Raw genomic sequence first — 18,662 nt, forward strand, 5'->3', positions numbered from 1 at the left:
GTCATATTTGTAGTTGAAGAAAGATAAGGTGGATAAAGCTATTGCTTTTATTTTATTGTTATTTTTTGCAGCCTCGAACTTTCCACTGAAATACCTTCAAGAGGTTTTATAAGAGAGAAATATTAAGAAGATACTTTTAAGGAGAGCTCAACATTTAAAAGGAGCCAGTAACAGGACAAGAGTCAATAAGACTGTAGCAGGATGACTCTTCTGTCTGAAATAAAGGCAAAATGTGAGAGAAAAGCAGAGATGAACTGGTGGCATTAGTCAATGCATTCCCTTGACAGGGTCCAAACGTATCATCCAGAAGGCGAATAAATCGATGGTTGATTTTTGTGAACACTGTTATTTTGAAGAAAAGTGATGCCAGGAATTCTAAGGTATGAGAGTTTTTGACCATAAAGGGGAAATGTGACTAATTAGAATGAGTGGAGATAAAGCAGTGTTTGAGCAAAGGTCAGATTAGGATCTGTAGTTGATTCTGTTAGAGGAAATTGGGATGTGGAAGGAGAATGATTTCCCTTTGGGAGGGTCAGTGGGATGCAGGCAGAACAGAAAACTACCTACAGGATTGATTTGAGAGGCACAAAAGAACACAATCCAGTGTTTATCCTCTTGTGAACCCCGGCATAATAGGCATAGATATACAGAACAAAATATTCCAGTTTGAGCGCTTACCATGATGGACTCGAAGATTCAAACTTTGTTAATTGAAAACAATTTGCTTCCTTCAAAATAAATGTAATCATAATATAAAAATTCACAGGTCAACTAGTGTGGAAACAGATTAGAACATTTATAAATGTGTTAAAGTATTTAAAATATTAATTTAATTATTAATATTGTATTAAAATTACTATAGCAAAATAGTTAATAAAGGGTGAATATGCTACGCCTGCCAGATATCGTTTATTTTTTTATTAAAATTTTTTTAATGTTTATTTATTTTGAGAGTGAGAGAGAGAGAGAGAAGGGAGGGGCAGAGAGAGAGAAGGGAGAATTCCAAGCAGGATCCAAACTGTCAGCACAGAGCCCAACATGGGGTTTGATCCCATGGACCCTGAGATCATTACCTGAGCCAAAACCAAAAGTTGGATGCTTAATCAACTGAGCCCCTCAGTGCCCCTCATTTCTTTTTATATCATATTTGAGTTACTGTTTTAGTGTAAAAATATGGGCTTGATTTGACATATATATATATATATATATATATATATATATATATATGAATATATAACATCTAATAGTAAATATATACTGCTTCCAAAACTTTACATATAATACTAATATTATAATCTCCATTTTCATAAAAGAATACTGAACACAGTATTTGCTTGTGACAAAATATATTTATATATGGCAACAAAAATTATTTTGGAAATAAAGCACACTAGAAAGTTAAGACAATATTTAAACTAAATAATGTAAGTTATGTATGTGTACTGTTTATAATAAAGACAGAAATAGTTTAGAGATACTCATAGATAATAGAATAGATGGAGATATAGCTACAAACCTCCATTTTAAAACTATTCTTCATGCACTGAAATCTTCCACCTGTGTGGAAGGTCAAAATCTCCAGACTATAGTGCTCTTCATAAATACCAGACTCAACACCTCTAAAAAAGAAAAGCTTTTCCTCTGAAGGCCTGGCACTTTGGCCTCCTCCATGAGCATGTGCAATTTCTACGAGCCTGTCTAGCTTCCCTGTCATAACACCTATTCTATTCCATTATATTATCCACAAATCCCAATTAATTATAGACTTGGAGAAGGAGAGAAAAAGATAGCAGTGTTTTAATATTCTCTTTGTCTTTCAGCATGAACCTTGTGGTTCAACTGCCTTTATTGCAGAAAAGGAAAGACCAGTGAACTCTTTCAGAGGTATATGAGATTCCTAGTGTTCTCCAGTCTTAAAGAACTGGAGAGCTAGCTCGTGGCGGGATGGGGAAAGGATATAGAAGACACAGATTTATTCCTCCCTGTCCCAGCCCCAACTCATAGGAAATGCGTGGCTAACTCCTTAATTTTAGATTTTGTCTATCCCAGAAAGAACAAATGACATTCTGCTTATAGAACCCTGTGGGATTATAGGTACCACTAACTTTTTATTTTAAAACAGAAGAAAAACCAAAAGTGCATTTTGTGCAGTGTTACTACTAATATTTCCATATGGCTGAGGCATGGGCTACTCATGAATGAATGTTAGGGAAGAGGGGTTGGTGACCATAAAAGAAATCCAATGCCATGAAAAGTGGTTTTAATTTTGTCTCAAAGTTAACAGGAAGCATTGACAATTTTAAGTGGTGAAAGGTTGGATGGAGAAGAAGTTGAATTATGGGACTGAGAGAAGAGGAAACAGCTTGTAGCAATTCAAGAAAAAGAGAAAAGCAATTTGAAAGGGCAGCACTCTTATGGAGGGCATCATGGTAGAATATATTTGAGAGATGTTAAAAAGTGTGTTGCATATGTCAATTATAGATTAGATCATCAAAATGGAGGCACTAGGAGAATAACATTAATATATCTTCTGGGCTCATAGAATGTCATGTTAACACAGGCAGAAAATACAGCAGGAGAAGCCAAATTTGGAAGAAGAGATGTCATCGTGATGCCATAAACTTAGTTATTAATCTCCTTGTGGATTCAATTATTAAATTTAAATTTGAGAAAACCTACAAAACTGTTAAATAGATTAGTTTAAGCCACCAGTGATTCATGCAATTTAAAAGTCAAATCTAGTATGACACTTTACTATGTTTCACTTGGCATTCTTTCAACTACTACAAAGCCAGCAAAAGGCAACTACTCCCTTACAGAGTAGAAGAGTGAAAGAAGATGACAGTGTTAAATAAGTCGCAGATCCTGCCCGTGAGACTATAGACAGTGTAATAGATGTGATCATAGAGGTGGGGAGATTTCCTCCAGGTATCAAAAAGGTTATTAAAGTGCCGTATTTACAGGGTTGCCCTTTTAATAAAAATATTGCTAAAATGCAACAATAAAATATGTACAAATTATTCTCTGCTTACCATTAACAATAACGATGATATCACGGAAGTCAATTTCTCCCCTAGCTTCCACTCTTCCTTCACACCTGTATATACCTTCATCACTTTTATTGATGTTGAGAATCTGCAGATTATTGTTGGCTAGCATAGCAAAGCGATCTAGAAAGTAAGCAAAGGGGAGGAAATGATATCAGTAATTGAAAGCAGAGTCCAGTATGTTCTAAATTGCTAAGAGTTAAAATATGGCACTTGTCTGACACTATCAAACTTTTCATCAACAAACAAATTCAAATTTGAAAGTAAAATGTAATTTCATGGCTTCAATTTTTCCACTCCACACTGCCTTGTTACACCTTTTTTTCTAAAATACATTCAAGACTTTATTTCCACATAAAATGGTTAGGCTATTATTTTCCCCTTGGTACTTTGAATGCAGAAATGATACACAAAAGAACAATGCTGAGAGATTAGATATTGCAGGCATGAAGACATTTTGACTGCAATATGTAGCAACCAAAGGGTGGAAAAGGGTTAGAAAATTGATTGAATAGCCTTCCTTACACAATAATTAAACTAATAATTCAGTATACCCTTAGGAGAAAGCTAAATGATACAGTAATATTCAAGTCACATAAAGGACATATAAAATGGCCATATCTTGAATTTATTTGAATTTTTTTCTAAATCCAAGATAATCCACTTTAATAATGAATATATTAGACTTTATTAATTTTATTTCAAGATTCCATTTTGTGTATGAGTGTATGCACATGAATATACATAAAAATAGGCTGTTAGAGGGCATGCATTAGTTGATTGCTTAAAATAATCTGGCTAGCCTAGGCATCATCTCAGCCTGAACATGTTTTCCATAATGTCTGGTCTGTTTTTTTAGTCATGGCAATTTTGTTGCAGTGTTAGGACCTTTTCTCTTCTTATCAAGTAAACAATATTCTCACATCTAGTCCATTTTGAAACATGTTGTAAAAGCAATATCTTAAATTTCATCCGTTAATATATCATTGAACATCATCTTTTTGGTATGCATAGTATTTGAGATACTTTGGTAAATATGAGAGAGACATCCTCAACCCCGTTGTACCTTTTGGTAAAGTAGAAATGGCATTAGTTTAAGGTGCTCTCCTCCAGGGTATTTACTGTTATACCATTAAAGGTTACTTTTTGGACCTATTCCAATGTTTACTGCTCTTCCCCTATCTGCTGGCTTGATAGACAGGTAGGGTAAACATGGAAGCCGCATGAGAAAAAGGTACAGCTTCCCTCAGCCTGGACCACTGAATGGATGGCTGGGGCTGCCGACTGGACATAATCTGCTATATTAGGTTGTTTTGGGTTCGATTCAGATTTGGGATTCATTTGCCATAGTGATTCCTTAATACAATTTCTTAATGCCATACCAATTCTAGTTTGGACTACAAATACAAATAGGAGAGTGATCAGAATATGAGAAGACTGCGCTTAATACATGTAAGGAAGAGATAATTAATAAAGAACGGAAATAGGTAGATTCAGAGGCCCCCGGAAATAGAAAATATTGATTGTAAAGCAAGAGACACATGATTTTCAGCTCAGGAAGGACAATAGTCCCCCTTATTTATGGCTTTGCCTTCTGCAGTTTCATTTACCTTCAGTCAACCGTGGCCCGGAAGCAGATGATCCTCCTTATGACATCTTACCAGAACTATATCACAATGCCTATGTCATTCACCTCATTGCATCCCATCATGTAGGCATTGTATCATCTTGCCTCATCAAAGGAAAAAGGGTGAGTACAGTACAATAAGCTATTTTTAGAGAGTGGCCATATTCACATAACTTTCATTACAATAAAATTGTTGTAATTGTTCTATTTCATTATTAGTAATTGCTGTTAATCTCTTAATTTATAAGTTAAATGCCTAATTTATAAATTAAACTTTATCATAAGCACATTTTTTTTAGAAAAAAAGTATATACAGGGTTTGGTACTTCTGGTAGCCACTGGGGAGTCTTGAAATATATCTCCTGTGGACATGGAGGGACTACTATACAAACTTTCCCATAATATTTATTTCTTCTTTAGGTTGACCCAAAGAAGAGAGACACAAATTTTTATACATATGCTTTCCCTGGTAAATTTTCCTTTTCTCTAAGAAAAGCCTGGAGAAAAAGAATCCTCAAGAAATTTTAAAGTTTAACTCACAAGAAGTCCTGGAATAACTCAGAACTCCTAAAAATTAAGAACATTCCAAAGTCAATTAAAAGAGCCTCTACTTGAGCATGTGGCTGGAAATTAGAATGAGAAGCAATTATAAATTGTAATAGTTCAAACTTAGGGATGCCCATAATTATACCTTGATTATTGTAGTATTTTTAAATTACTAAAATATGTATTATCCTTTAACTATAATGTTCTTTAACACTTATAGGATACTTAGTTACAAAATTAGTAAGCAGAAGAATTATTTTAATCAGGAAGGCAATATTTGATATAAAAAGGAAAATGACTTGAATGTCTATAATACATATTTTGATAGGAATAAATCAATCTTTCTTCTAATTGTAAACTTTTAATCAAATGGCCATTTTAATATAGTATTTCTACTGTCTGAGAAAAGTTATTAGAACATTAGAAAAATAGTAGTTACCTGCTAAATGTAAATACATCCCAATGTTTCCATACAGAAAACAAACCATGTGAAAATTGCATGTCAAATTGTAGATATGGGTGTCAAGTCCATGGAATGATATAGTGAACTATCAAACTGAAGTACATCATGAATATGTGCTTGAAGAAAACACTTGAAGAAAGCACTGCTTCAATCAATTACACATAACTATGGATATCAGGACTATTTGACTATTAGAGGTTATTAGCTTCTCTCAATTATACAGAACTTTCGTGTTTTTTTTTAAATTTCATTATTGCATTAAAAAATAAATGAAAAAATGTAATACTCAGTAAGTGATCTGCTTTATGCTTCTTTAGGCAGATTATTTTCTAGCCCTCTTTTTTTCTCATTCCCCCGCCACTGATGATATGTCTCATCTACTCTTATGGCTTCAATTACCATCTGTATTTTGAGTCTCTCAATTTTTCTTCAGACAAGACCATTACCTGAATTAGAAAAGTCTGTAACAGTATAGCAGATGTACCTACTGAAAAGCGTTGGAAATACTTTAATCTCAGCAAACTTAAAATTCACTGTACTATCTCCACCTGAAATTTCTCATATGGTCTCTCCAGTTCTGTCTTAGCATGTCTGTACATTGAACTATTTGCCCGAGTCCAATTCCTTGAATCATCCTTGACTTCTCCATCTCCCTCCATCTACATATCCAATTAAATCCCATGTCCTGTCACTTCCCCCTTTATCATTACTTAGTCTAAATCTCCTTCTCCTTCAGCAATTATTTCATTAGGGTTTGAACTGTTATCAATGCCTGGAGTTTTGCTTTGACTACCATCCAACTCATTCTTCTCACTGAAGCACTAATATCCTTCCCAAATTCATATCAGGTCATGTTACTGCTCTGATTAAAATGCTTTAGTGATGTTGCTTTTGGATAAATTCCTTAGCAGAGATGTCAGGGTCCTTATGACTCAGCTCAACCTTCCTTTTCAGTCTCCTATCTTATTAGTTCTTTATGACCAACCCTAGTTTATATTTATCTATTAGTATAAGTATTCCAGTTGCACTTATTCATAAATTTTCATTATAATAAACTTATTCCAGGTTCTAGAGCACCATTCATGGTATTTTTCAGCTCCAGGCCACTGCAGATGATCTCCCTCCTGACAAGTCCCCACCACTTAAGTGTTACTTCTCTATTCAGCAGGCATCTTGGACTCCCACCTCTGCCCTAACTAGTTGAGGTATTCTTTCTTATCTTCTATCATTACACTTTCCTTCTCATAGACTTCAACATACTTTGTTTTCACTGATTTCTCTATTAATCTTTTCTAGTAGATTATTAGCATTTGAAGGCAGTGAACTTGTTTATCGAGTTAACTATGAATAACAACCATCTAGCATGCTAGATGGCACATAGTAGGTTTTCAACAACTAGTTCAAAATTGAATGAATTTCTATACTGGAGGAAGATTACATAAAAAATATTGAACAAGATGATTTTATCCACATTTTTTGATGCAAAAAGGGTACTTCATTTGGCAATGATCAAAGCACTTAGAATATTTTAGAAATAACTTTCAAACTGGCTGAGGTTGAAACAGGCATCTGCGATATCATATCCCTCCATTGAGGGATCCTAAAAGTCAGGATTTTCAACTTTTGTAACAAAATGCCACCTTTACTTCCTAAATGCTTATTTAGCAGATGGGTTATTTTCAGCAAGTAGCATGGAAAGGACCTCCACTCAGAATATTTTGTTGGAATTTTAATTAAGAATACCTGCCATACAGCTGCTACCAAAAGCATGGCTAATAAGATGGACATTTCCAAGCCTTCATTATTTCATCTAGAGCCTGCGAACTTTACTCACGCACCACATTAAGGCTTCAGAAAGGTACCTGGATACACCATATTCTTCTAAATCCCCTTATATCTTCCTTTCAAGGTTATAAACCTAATCTTTTTAAAAATTTTTTTTAATGTTTCTTTATTTTTGAGAGAGGCAGAGACAGAATGCGAGTGGGTTAGGTGCAGAGAGAGAGGGAGACACAGAATCGGGAACAGGCTCCAGGCTCTGAGCTGTCAGCACAGAGCCCAACACAGGGCACGAACTCACGAGCCATAAGATCATGACCTGAGCCTAAGTCAGACGCTCAACCGACTGAGCCACCCAGGCGCCCCTATAAACCTAATCTTATTCCATCAGCTTTAATAAAGGGATCATACAAGGTATAATCAGATGAAGAATATTACTTCTTGTAAATTCATTATGAATGTACAAGCTGTCCAACAATAAACTACGTGGCAGGTTCCTCTGATATTAAAAGGTTAGAAAAGCTTGCCCTTCCTCACAATTCACCTAATTCCTTTATGTCCTAGAATTAAAAAGAAAAAAAAGATGTCATTTCTTTTCTTTGCTTGCCATGCAATTCAGAACCAGGTTTCATGCTTACTCTAGACTAGTCCCTTCACTTACATGGGATTTTTTTTATTCTAGATAAAACCTGAGTGTCTATAATTTTGGTAAAACTTCTTCTCAACATTTAAAACTCAATGAGAAAGAAGGAGAAAGATCAATGTCATTGTGCTGAGAACCTGATATACACACAAAAATTTTACTCATTCATTTAACAAATATTTATTATATGCCTAAAGTCTTATTTGAAACTCACAAGCATTGTTTAAAATAGAGATAATAACCCACTGTTTACACATACAGAATCTGAATTAGAGAACAGTTAGAAAAGTTATTCAAAGCATCACGGCCAAGGAGTAGAGCCATAATCGAATTCTACCTTCAAATACGTCCGTCCCTGCATACTGGAGAAAAGTGTGTGAGTTGTGGCAGAGAAGCAGTGCTCCTCCAACACCATCACACTGGACTATAAGTCCTGGCTTTGAGGCTTTTGTTCCATGTGTCTTTTAAAAACTATAATTCAGGGGCGCCTGGGTGGCTCAGTCGGTTAAGCGGCCAACTTCGGCTCAGGTCACGATCTCGCGGTCCGTGAGTTCCAGCCCCGCGTCGGGCTCTGTGCTGACAGCTCAGAGCCTGGAGCCTGTTTCAGATTCTGTGTCTCCCTCTCTCTGACCCTCCCCCGTTCATGCTCTGTCTCTCTCTGTCTCAAAAATAAATAAACGTTAAAAAAATAAAAATAAAAAAATAAAAACTATACTTCATTTCAAAACCTTCTTGTAATTAAGGTTTACAATAAACCAGATGTACACTTGAAGCCTAAGATGAGGCAATGTGAAAATGTTTAGACATTGTCATTTAACTTCTATACAAGAACTGCCTTTTCTTTATTATTGAGGGTAAAATAGCTGAAAATACATTATACAATGTACTCATGTGATATGTTAATAAAATATAAAGCAGTTGTCCTAAAATAAAATAAGAGGAAATAAAGTACCATTTCTCACCTATTATAATACAGAAAAAGAGAGTTAGTCGATAACTGACAAGCACTGAAAATGCCAAGACCAGAAAAATTATCTCAAAATTAAAAAAAGACTATTAAACATGATTATGATACATTCTCTGTACATACTCAAAAATAGATACTATCTGCTTTCTCTCCTTTATGCTATAAAAGTTTTATCTCTTAGAAACACACAACGGAATCATCCAAGATGGAAAGTATTTAAAAAGATTCAATTATTTCGTATCTCTCTGCAATGCAGGTGCATTGAAAAATATTCTAAATTGAAAATGCTCCCAATGCACAATGGTAAAATAGCATAATGTAAGCAAATTATGCTTTCAATTTCAGATGTCATATTATTCTGGAATTTTAGCTCAGTCTGAATCAAAATTATGAAGACAATTTGAATGAATGTACTTTTCTGTCTATTATCCATATGCATCATACCATAATATTTAGAACATGTAGGTGTCTTTGAGAGAACAGTGCCAGAATAATAAATAGGATTCATATGGTTATTATTTTAAGATTACAGAGTAGCCCATGGGATCATGTATAAACTGTAATATATAGAATTTGAATGCATCGGGATGAATTCTTTCATTTACTTATTACCCTTCTACAGTTTTTACTAAGTTTTTCTTGAATAGGATAGGGGTAAGCAAACTTTTTCTGGAAATCTGCCAGTGATAAGTATCGTAGACTTTGTAGGCCACATCATCTGTATCACAGCTGTTCAACCCTGTCCCCAAAGCAGCCATGCAAACTGTGTAATGGTCAGGATTGGCTGTAATCCCATGACACCATACAAAAACAGCAGAGAGGCTGACTGTGGCCCAAGACCCATGGTTTGCCAACACCTACTTTAGAGCTGGAAGGTTCTCAAAACCGTTTGATACTTGAGATAAAAAATAAATAAATAAAATTTCTCGATTCAGTCTCTTTAAAAATTGCAATATTATTAGAACATATAATTTAGGGAGTTACCAAAATACTAACTGTCGGAAATAGCGGTGACTTCCTCATTATGATACAACCAGCTGACAGCAGGGGCAGGTGAGCTGCTAACTCGGCAAACCACTTCTGCATCCTCCCCTTGTTTGAATTCTTGAGGAGATACCACTTCTCTGAAAGTGAGTTTTTCTGCATCAAGAAAGTAAAACAAACCGTAAAAGTATTATTGCTCACTTCTCCCAACAAAATATTCCAAAATCTGTGTGTGGATTGATGCTGCAATAAAATCATTAGTTAACGCTAGATCTTTTAAAACCTGATTCCAGATAATGTGATTCCTCTACTCGAGAACTTCCCATCTCACCGAGAAGAAAGGTCAAAGTCCTCGCGATGCCAGACTAGGTCCTATGTGAACTGGAGTCAGCTCCCCAACTCCAATCCCAGTATCTTCTCTCTTTTCCAAGTCCCTGTGATCCAGACTGTCTTCTTTGCAATTCCTTGAACACTCCAGGTTTGTTCTCATCCTTGGCCATCTGTGCTCCTTTGAATCCCTTCAGATTTCTGCTGCACCTTCACAAGTAAAATAACCATCACCCTTCCCCCATTCAACTCCTCTCTTTACCCCTTATTTCCTTCACTATAGAATTCTACAGCATGGATATCTAGCATTCACGTATTTTTCTAAGCTCATTCATTGGTTGTGTTTCTCCGCTCACTAAAATATAAGTACCAAGTAGCCAGTGACATTTTCTGTTTTAGTTACCACTCCTTGGGACTTAGAATATTGTCTGTTATGTAGTAGATACCCAGTAAGTGTGTTGAATGAATGAATGAACATGGATATTTATGCTTGTTGAGAAATTTTCACAAAAGTTATTCATTGTTCTTGCCAGGAAAAAAAAAGTCATTTCTTTAGTATACAAACAAAACACCAGCCACCTTCCTTTGCATCATTCAAAGTAATGAAAAATCTTTCAAAATATTATGTCCATGAAATGATAGCTTCAATTTAATTTTTTCTACTTATCAAATAGGTGCAGTAGGAATCACATAAACAAATATATTACCTTTTCTTAAGGAGCTTAGAAACTAAAAGGAGTGGGGGGAGTCTAAATCAGGAAAAATGAGGACAATACTATTCCAAAAAATTGCCCTGCACATCAAAAAGGAAGTCATGGCATGGGAAGACTTTGCCTTTTTTTCTCATGTCGTATCTCCCAAATAATAATAACAATAAAGCTGTAGGGAGGGGGTGACTTATGAGTTATTATTTCAAAAATTTGTAATTTTTCACATATTTTTCATTAATATGTGGTAAAAATACTATCACATATGAATTGTGAGGCATTTTTCCAAGGACTTTATACAATATTAATTAATGTAGTGCTCAAAACAATTCTATGTAAGAGGTAGATACTACTATTATTCCATTTAATTTTTTTAAATTTTTTTTAACATTTATTTATTTTTGAGACAAAGAGAGACAGAGCATGAACAGGGGAGGGGCACAGAGAGAGGGAGACACAGAATCTGAAACAGGCTCCAGGCTCTGAGCTGTCAGCACAGAGCCCGACGCGGGGCTCGAACTCACGGACCGTGAGATCATGACCTGAGCTAAAGTCGGACGCTTAACCGACCAAGCCACCCAGGCGCTCCTATTATTCCATTTTATAGATGATGAAACTGAAGGCAGAGAGGTTAGGCAATTGCTCAAGGCCACAAAATTAAGTGATACAGCCTGGTTTCACCCCTAAGGAGTCAACAGGCTTCATTCATAGTATTCTTAAACATGATTCCTAAATGTCCACCAACTGATGAATGGATAAAGAAATTGTGGTTTATATACACAATGGAATACTACGTGGTAATGAGAAAGAATGAAATACGGCCTTTTGTAGCAATGTGGATGGAACTAGAGAGTGTTATGCTAAGTGAAATAAGTCATACAGAGAAAGACAGATACCATATGTTTTCACTCTTATGTGGATCCTGAGAAACTTAACAGAAAACCATAGGGAAGGGAAAGGAAAAAAAAAAGGTTAGAGAAGGAGGGAGCCAAAACATAAGAGACTCTTAAAAACTGAGAACAAATTGAGGGTTGATGGGGGGGTGGGAGGGAGGAGAGGGTGGGTGATGGGTATTGAGGAGGGCACCTGTTGGGATGAGCACTGGGTGTTGTATGGAAACCAATTTGACGATAAATTTCATATTAAAAAAAAACAAACATGATTCCTATATGTAAGAAAGGGGAAGGAATATAGAAAACTGTCAATCTTAATTCCTAAAATCAAGTGTAAATATGGAAAATCATCTTAAAGAAAATTCTGTTGGTGAAGAATCCAGCTGGATATTATTCTCCACTAGATGAATTTCCAGCTTTTCTGTGTCTACTCCTGTTCACTGACCCTCAATTCTCATTCTAGACTGGTCACTGCTATCATATATGTAACGTCATTTGTTCTAATCCTGACCTTTTATTTTAGAGTGAAAAACTACTTCTGATAAATTTCCTAACACTAAATAATCTACTGTTTTCTATTTACCCAATAGATTTTTAATGGCTGGAGAACATGAAAACATTTTCATCTCTATTATTTTACCAAGAGAATTGGCTCCATCTATATTTATAATAAACTATTTCCTATTATCGATTCCATTTTAGAGATGCACCATGGCAAAATATAAATAAACTGATATTTGCAATGGTCTTACAACATTATCTAGCACATAGTTATTAATGGGTGTTAATTTTTACTAAATGCATTATGTTCAAGTTTTTATGCAACCACAAATTCAATTAACTAATAAATGCATAACTTACGGTAAATTTCCAATACAACTGTAGCTTCTTGTGTCTGTCCTTTGGCATCTGTTGCTTGACAACGATATATCCCTGCATCCTCTATATTTGCGTTGTAGATGGTTAATCGTGATCTAACACCTTCCTTTTGCACTGCTACTCTCTGTGTTGAAATTATCTTCTCCCCTTGAGGATTATACCAATCTATACTCTCAGGTTCACCAATTGCTGCAGAGAGCCATGGAAAAGAAATGTTTGAAAATATGTCTCAAGTGTTTGTTTTGGCATTGACATTTACTATTATGTAACAACTTTTAACAATTTAGAAAAAAAATGTAAATAAGAGAAGGCTGGAAGTCTCAAAATCTTACAAAATTGAAAGTAAACACAAATGTTAGCACACATGTTCATCTTTATTTATCCAATGTTGAGAATTCAGCCCTGTTTGCGTAAGCAAAACCCAAAAGTTCTATAGGAAACTTCCAGTATGGAATTTCAGCCCTGATAGTTGAAACTTTACCATAGCAATCTATGAACTATTACTACAGTTAAGTTATGAAACTGCCTTGGCCACTGTGTCAGACATAAATTATATGTGATAGATATATCTGACCAGAAACACAATTACTAACATGATTTCACCTGTTCCCAAGTCTCTTTGCTAGGGTCAGGAGACAGTACTTTTTTCCCTGATAAAGCACAGCTCATAAAAATGTAAATCTTACGCAAAATCAACTTTGGCTTTTGATAATACTGAATTTGGAATTAATTCCCCAAGTTGTTAAACTTGTACAGATAAGGCCAATGACTATTTTTAAAATGGAGCCCTAATCTCTTTTCTCAACTAAAATGAATAGTTTCATCATTTTAATCTAAAACTGTTAACTGTTTAATCACATGATAATTAGAATGCATTGAAATGATACTTATACTGCTAGGCAATTACAACCAAATCATTACAAGGTAAACATTTATTTAAGTTTTCCAATTCAGAATCCAGGTTATTATCCTCTTCGTAAAAGCTGAAACTTCCAAAATTTGCTTTTACTGACAAAAAGGATGTATTTCACCTAATTACTTGAAGGATAATTTGTGGAAGCGGTATGTGCTATTAACTCAAAAGTATCAGGGGAAATGCATAAAGGGGAAATGCTAACATCTGCAGGACCACTTTGAAGAACATTGTTCCTTCTTATACTTTTCCCAAGAAATGGCTTTAGAAACAAATTATTGTGTTTTCCATATCAAATTAGACATGCTGGAGCAAAAGTATGAAAGAACGTTTAGCTAAATATTAAATGGATCTTAGTTATGTTATCTTCAGATCTTTCTGGACAGAACTATAAAACCACAGTGGTTACGGGATAACTCATTTAGGGGAAGTATTTGTTTTAATTCCCATCTCCATAAAAAAGTACAAATGAGTAATTTAAATGAACATCATTTTAAATTTGAGCAATATAAACTTTCATTTTATACAGTAAATTATATAGGACATTCTGTGAAATATTTTAGATATTTTCACTCTTGATAATATGGTATAAATTTCATTCTCATGGAGAGTTTATTTTGGATTTTCATAGAGCAGTCATGATTCTCTTTTTTAAAATTTTTTTTAATGCTTATTAATTTTTGAGAGACAGAGCACAAGCAGGGGAGGGACAGAGAGAGGAGACACAGAATCTGAAGCAGGCTCCAGGCTCTGAGTTGTCAGCACAGAGCCTGACAAGGGGCTCGAACTCACAGGCCATGAGATCATGACCTGAGCCGAAGTCAGACGCTTAACTGACTGAACCACCCAGGCACCCTATCATGATTCTCTTTTGATGACATCTCTAATAAATAATTTCCTTTAAAACTTTTCATATTTTTTATTAAGCCTGAACTACTGGATATACTAATAAATAACATTACAATTTTTATTTTCTTAAAAATGTGGAGTACAAATTCATTTGCTAATTATGACATAATCTTATTTAGCTCTCTGAAGGTCTGACTCCCTTCTAGTGTAAATTTAAGACATTTATTTTACTGGATTTAGATGTCTATGTTCTAGTGTCAGGAAACTTTAGAGTCATATCAACTTAGTCAACCTTGTAATAAAATATACATATATTTTGTAAATATATATATGATATATATTATATATATTATACATATATTTTGTAAAAATATATAATATATATATATTTATATATAAATATATATATATTTGCAAACAGGAATGCTTCCATATATATATATATATATGTATATATATATATATGTATATATATATATATGGAAGGGTTGCAAGGGTTTCTAGCATCTTTATTTTTAGATTCTTGTTTCACTATTGTGTATTTAACATATATAAGACTGCTTCCACAATAACAATATGGCTCTTGGTTATACATCTTTGTATAAAAGGAAAAAATATGTTTAATTATTTTGCCTTATTTTAAGAGCAAAACGTAGTACCATTGAATGATGTTAATTCATTCTTTTAAATTATTCCTTACTTTGACCTTATGTAATACCTACAGATGTAATAACAGTATGTAGTGCATAACATATATATATAAAACATAAACATATATATTATATATATGTTATATATAATGAATCTAAGAAAATAATACAATGTCATTTTCAAACTTAATTTTTAGACTATTTAATTATTGTGTGAATATGTTACACAATTGAGCTATGTATGTGCATCTGTGCATTTGTGTATATAAAATATGGATAAGATTTAAAAACAATGATCTTCATTCTTATTCCAAAGCTCTGCTGACATAATAAGTGATATTGAACCAATACCTCACTTGCTGTCTTCCTTTCTACTTGTCAATATGCAAAATTATGTATCAACAGACCTATCAATTTAGTTAGACCTTTAGGAAGGCAAAATATGAAGAATCATGCCCTCCTAGTTTTTCATAAGATGTGATATTATATATACATACTATAATGTAATATATATTATAATGTATTATATATGATTTATAAATATGTTATAGCTTTCTATCTTTTTTGAGAGAGAGAGGAGAGAGGAGAGCACAAATGGGGTAGGAGCAGAGGGAGCGGGGAAGAGAGAGAGAATTTTAAACAGGCTTCATGCTCAGCACAGAGCCCAACACTGGGCTCTGTCCTGTGAACTGTGAGATCATGACCTGAGCTGAAATCAAGAGTCAGCCGCTTAACCAACTGAGCCACCCCAGCCACCGTATGTGAATATTTTTCATAACTTTACGTATGAAGGCTTGCATGCATAAAAATGAATTTGATGACTATAAATAGAAGTACAATGTGTGCATTTGTGACTTCTACAGTACGCTAAATTAGAATTTGTCGCTTAAGTGTTTAAATGTCTTCTGAAAAAATTCTGCATGTGCATGATTAAACTAAATGAGGTCCATATAATTTCCCACAGGTATTATATGATACTTTTGATTAATAGTCATAGAATTCTTGCCAAAGTTTTGCTGATTAAATATCTTTTTTTTTAATTCACTTTTCATAAGGACAGATTTGATTTGCTTTGTCTGAAAGTTTTCATTCAAGTATAGCTATAATGCAGTGTGCCATATCTAATTTATTCATTGCATATTTATAAAGGTAATTCAGTTATAATATTTATATTCATCCTAATATTATTATTTATACAGGAATAACATTTGAATTTATTTAAGTTATTGTGGATACATTTTATTTGATAAGTTATTTTCAAAATAAGTGAGCTAGTTTGATGGTCAAAATTAATAATTTGAAATTAACAGAAATAAACTCCATAGTTTTTAATATGTAAAATATGGCTAACACCTTCCATCATCAGAAGCCCAGTGGTATTATAAGATTTTATTTTTAGAGAATTATTTTTCAATATTTAAATTTTGCCAATGTATAATATTAATTAAAGCCAAAACAAGTAATCATCTTAAAATATTTGTACACATACATACCTGTACATGTGAAGAATTTAGATTCACCCACGCTAAGCTCTACTTTGCTAAGTGAAATTGTCACTTGAAGAAGAGCTGAAAAAAAAATGTAAATAATAATTAAGTATGGTTTTAAACATAAATTCTAAGATTTTATCACATGATCTATAAACTACATGATCCAAACAGAAACTATTTTCCTGTAAATTTTTATTACCTGTAAAAAGAAATGGAACTTTTATAAAATACAATCTAATTATAAAAATCAAACAACATTATGTCTGTTACATTAGTATACAATTTACAACTAGACCAAATACAGCACTTAATTAACCTAACATGTTGAAATTTATTTCCCAAGTAAATGAATAAATGCATACTCACTTCCATATTTACATTCTTGGCCATATACGTGCTACCACATTGGGCAAAAACTACAGAAAATTTTTGCCTAATATTTGGAATCTTATTCGAAATCCTATACTGTCATTGTAACAATAGAAATATAAATTAACTACATTTTGGCTACCTACTAAATTATTTCCATGAAAGAAGGAAAAATATTGCATGAGTACATGAATAAACACTATTTTCACAAGATAAATGAATTAAGTGAAGGAACGAGGACAATGGCAATAAAATAGAGGAGCTGTTTAATAAGTTTATTGTCAAATTTGAAAATAAAATAGCTGAATAGTCTAACATGTTAGAAGATAATTAGAATTATAGTTTTAATACAAATTGAAAGACATGTTTCTAATAATATGGTAGACAAGATAATGTAACTACATCCCAAACCCATTCCACCATCTCTTACTTCCAGACACGCATTATCTGAGCTTTCAGTAAAGTAATGGAGTCTCAAGGGGGAAAAAAAATGAAGAAAAAAAAAATCTAAAAGCCAGAGTATAAAGTGCTACTGACAATCTGTGGATGGTAGTAACCAAAAGGTGCACAGATAGTACCAACATAGGATCAAAACTTGTCTATAAGAGGGGATGCTATAGAACAACAGATAACACTGGACCAGAATAAAATTCACCCTTAGGAACGAGAAGGGGATACAATAAATCAGCCCATTAGCAGAAAGGCAGTGATAAAGAGAGTTAAGTTGTTTTTTTGTTTGTTTGTTTGGTTGGTTGGTTGGTTGGTTGGTTGTTTTAAATAGGCTCCAGGCCTAGCATGTGGAGCTTGAACTCAACCTAGAGATCAAGACCTGAGCTGAGATCAAGAGTCCGACGCTTAGACTGAGCCACACAGGCGCTTCCACATGGCCTAAGATTTTTGTAAATGAAGTTCTTCTTAACCTAAACTCATATTCTAACATTATAAAAACCATGGTCAAAGAAGGCACTATGAGCAAGAGTCAATTACAACATCCAAAAGGAGAGACAGACCCTCGAAATTTCAAAAAATGGAATTAGGCTAAAAGTGTAACTTAACTATGTTGAAAACAACTAGAGAAATGAATGTAGAATCAAAAACATAAGAAAAGAAGAAAGTATTTATCAAGAAAGACTTGTGGTACATGTTTAAGCTCTTTAAAATATGTTTCCTTGTACTCTTCATCATTGAGGGATAAATTCCCTTTTTTTCAGGACACCTTTCTGGGAACCAGGCTGGCTTACATGGCTTTCTTCTCTCCTCTCGGTCTTGGGTCCAGTTTCTTTTGATAATTCCTTATTCTCAAAGAGTGCTTGGTACATATAGGGGCTCAATGAGTGTTCAAGTAATTCTAACATTTCAGGGAGAATAGATTAAGAAAAGCACAGAAGTTAGAAAGAATAGGAAGAAAACTAGTAGAACCAAGGGACAAGAGAATATCTAAAAATATAAACAAGGCCAATTCCAATGAGAATTCACAGAGGGGGACTTTTCCTTCTGAAGAATAACTAATCCTCTTGGTGCATTTAGGT

At 33.9% G+C, this 18,662-nt stretch overlaps 1 protein-coding gene across 4 annotated transcripts in view; it reads right to left on the bottom strand.

Annotated features, from left to right (window-relative positions):
- The window catches only part of NCAM2 (neural cell adhesion molecule 2), a 517,977-nt gene that overhangs the window by 213,336 nt on the left and 285,979 nt on the right, over positions 1–18,662 (bottom strand). For 2 of the 4 annotated variants that reach the window (XM_027041783.2, XM_027041785.2), the window contains exons 2-5: positions 16,768–16,842; positions 12,845–13,051; positions 10,069–10,212; positions 3,033–3,170 (exon numbers count right to left, since the gene is read on the bottom strand). In XM_027041783.2, the coding sequence (XP_026897584.1) occupies positions 3,033–3,170; positions 10,069–10,212; positions 12,845–13,051; positions 16,768–16,842 (564 nt within the window). Of the gene's footprint in view, positions 1–3,032; positions 3,171–6,868; positions 6,876–7,435; positions 7,487–10,056; positions 10,213–12,844; positions 13,052–16,767; positions 16,843–18,662 lie in introns of those variants that run through there. The other 2 variants (XM_053220660.1, XM_053220659.1) reach the window with 2 other exon arrangements.

Source organism: Acinonyx jubatus, chromosome C2, assembly GCF_027475565.1.
Source record: "Acinonyx jubatus isolate Ajub_Pintada_27869175 chromosome C2, VMU_Ajub_asm_v1.0, whole genome shotgun sequence".
NCBI lineage: Eukaryota > Metazoa > Chordata > Mammalia > Carnivora > Felidae > Acinonyx > Acinonyx jubatus.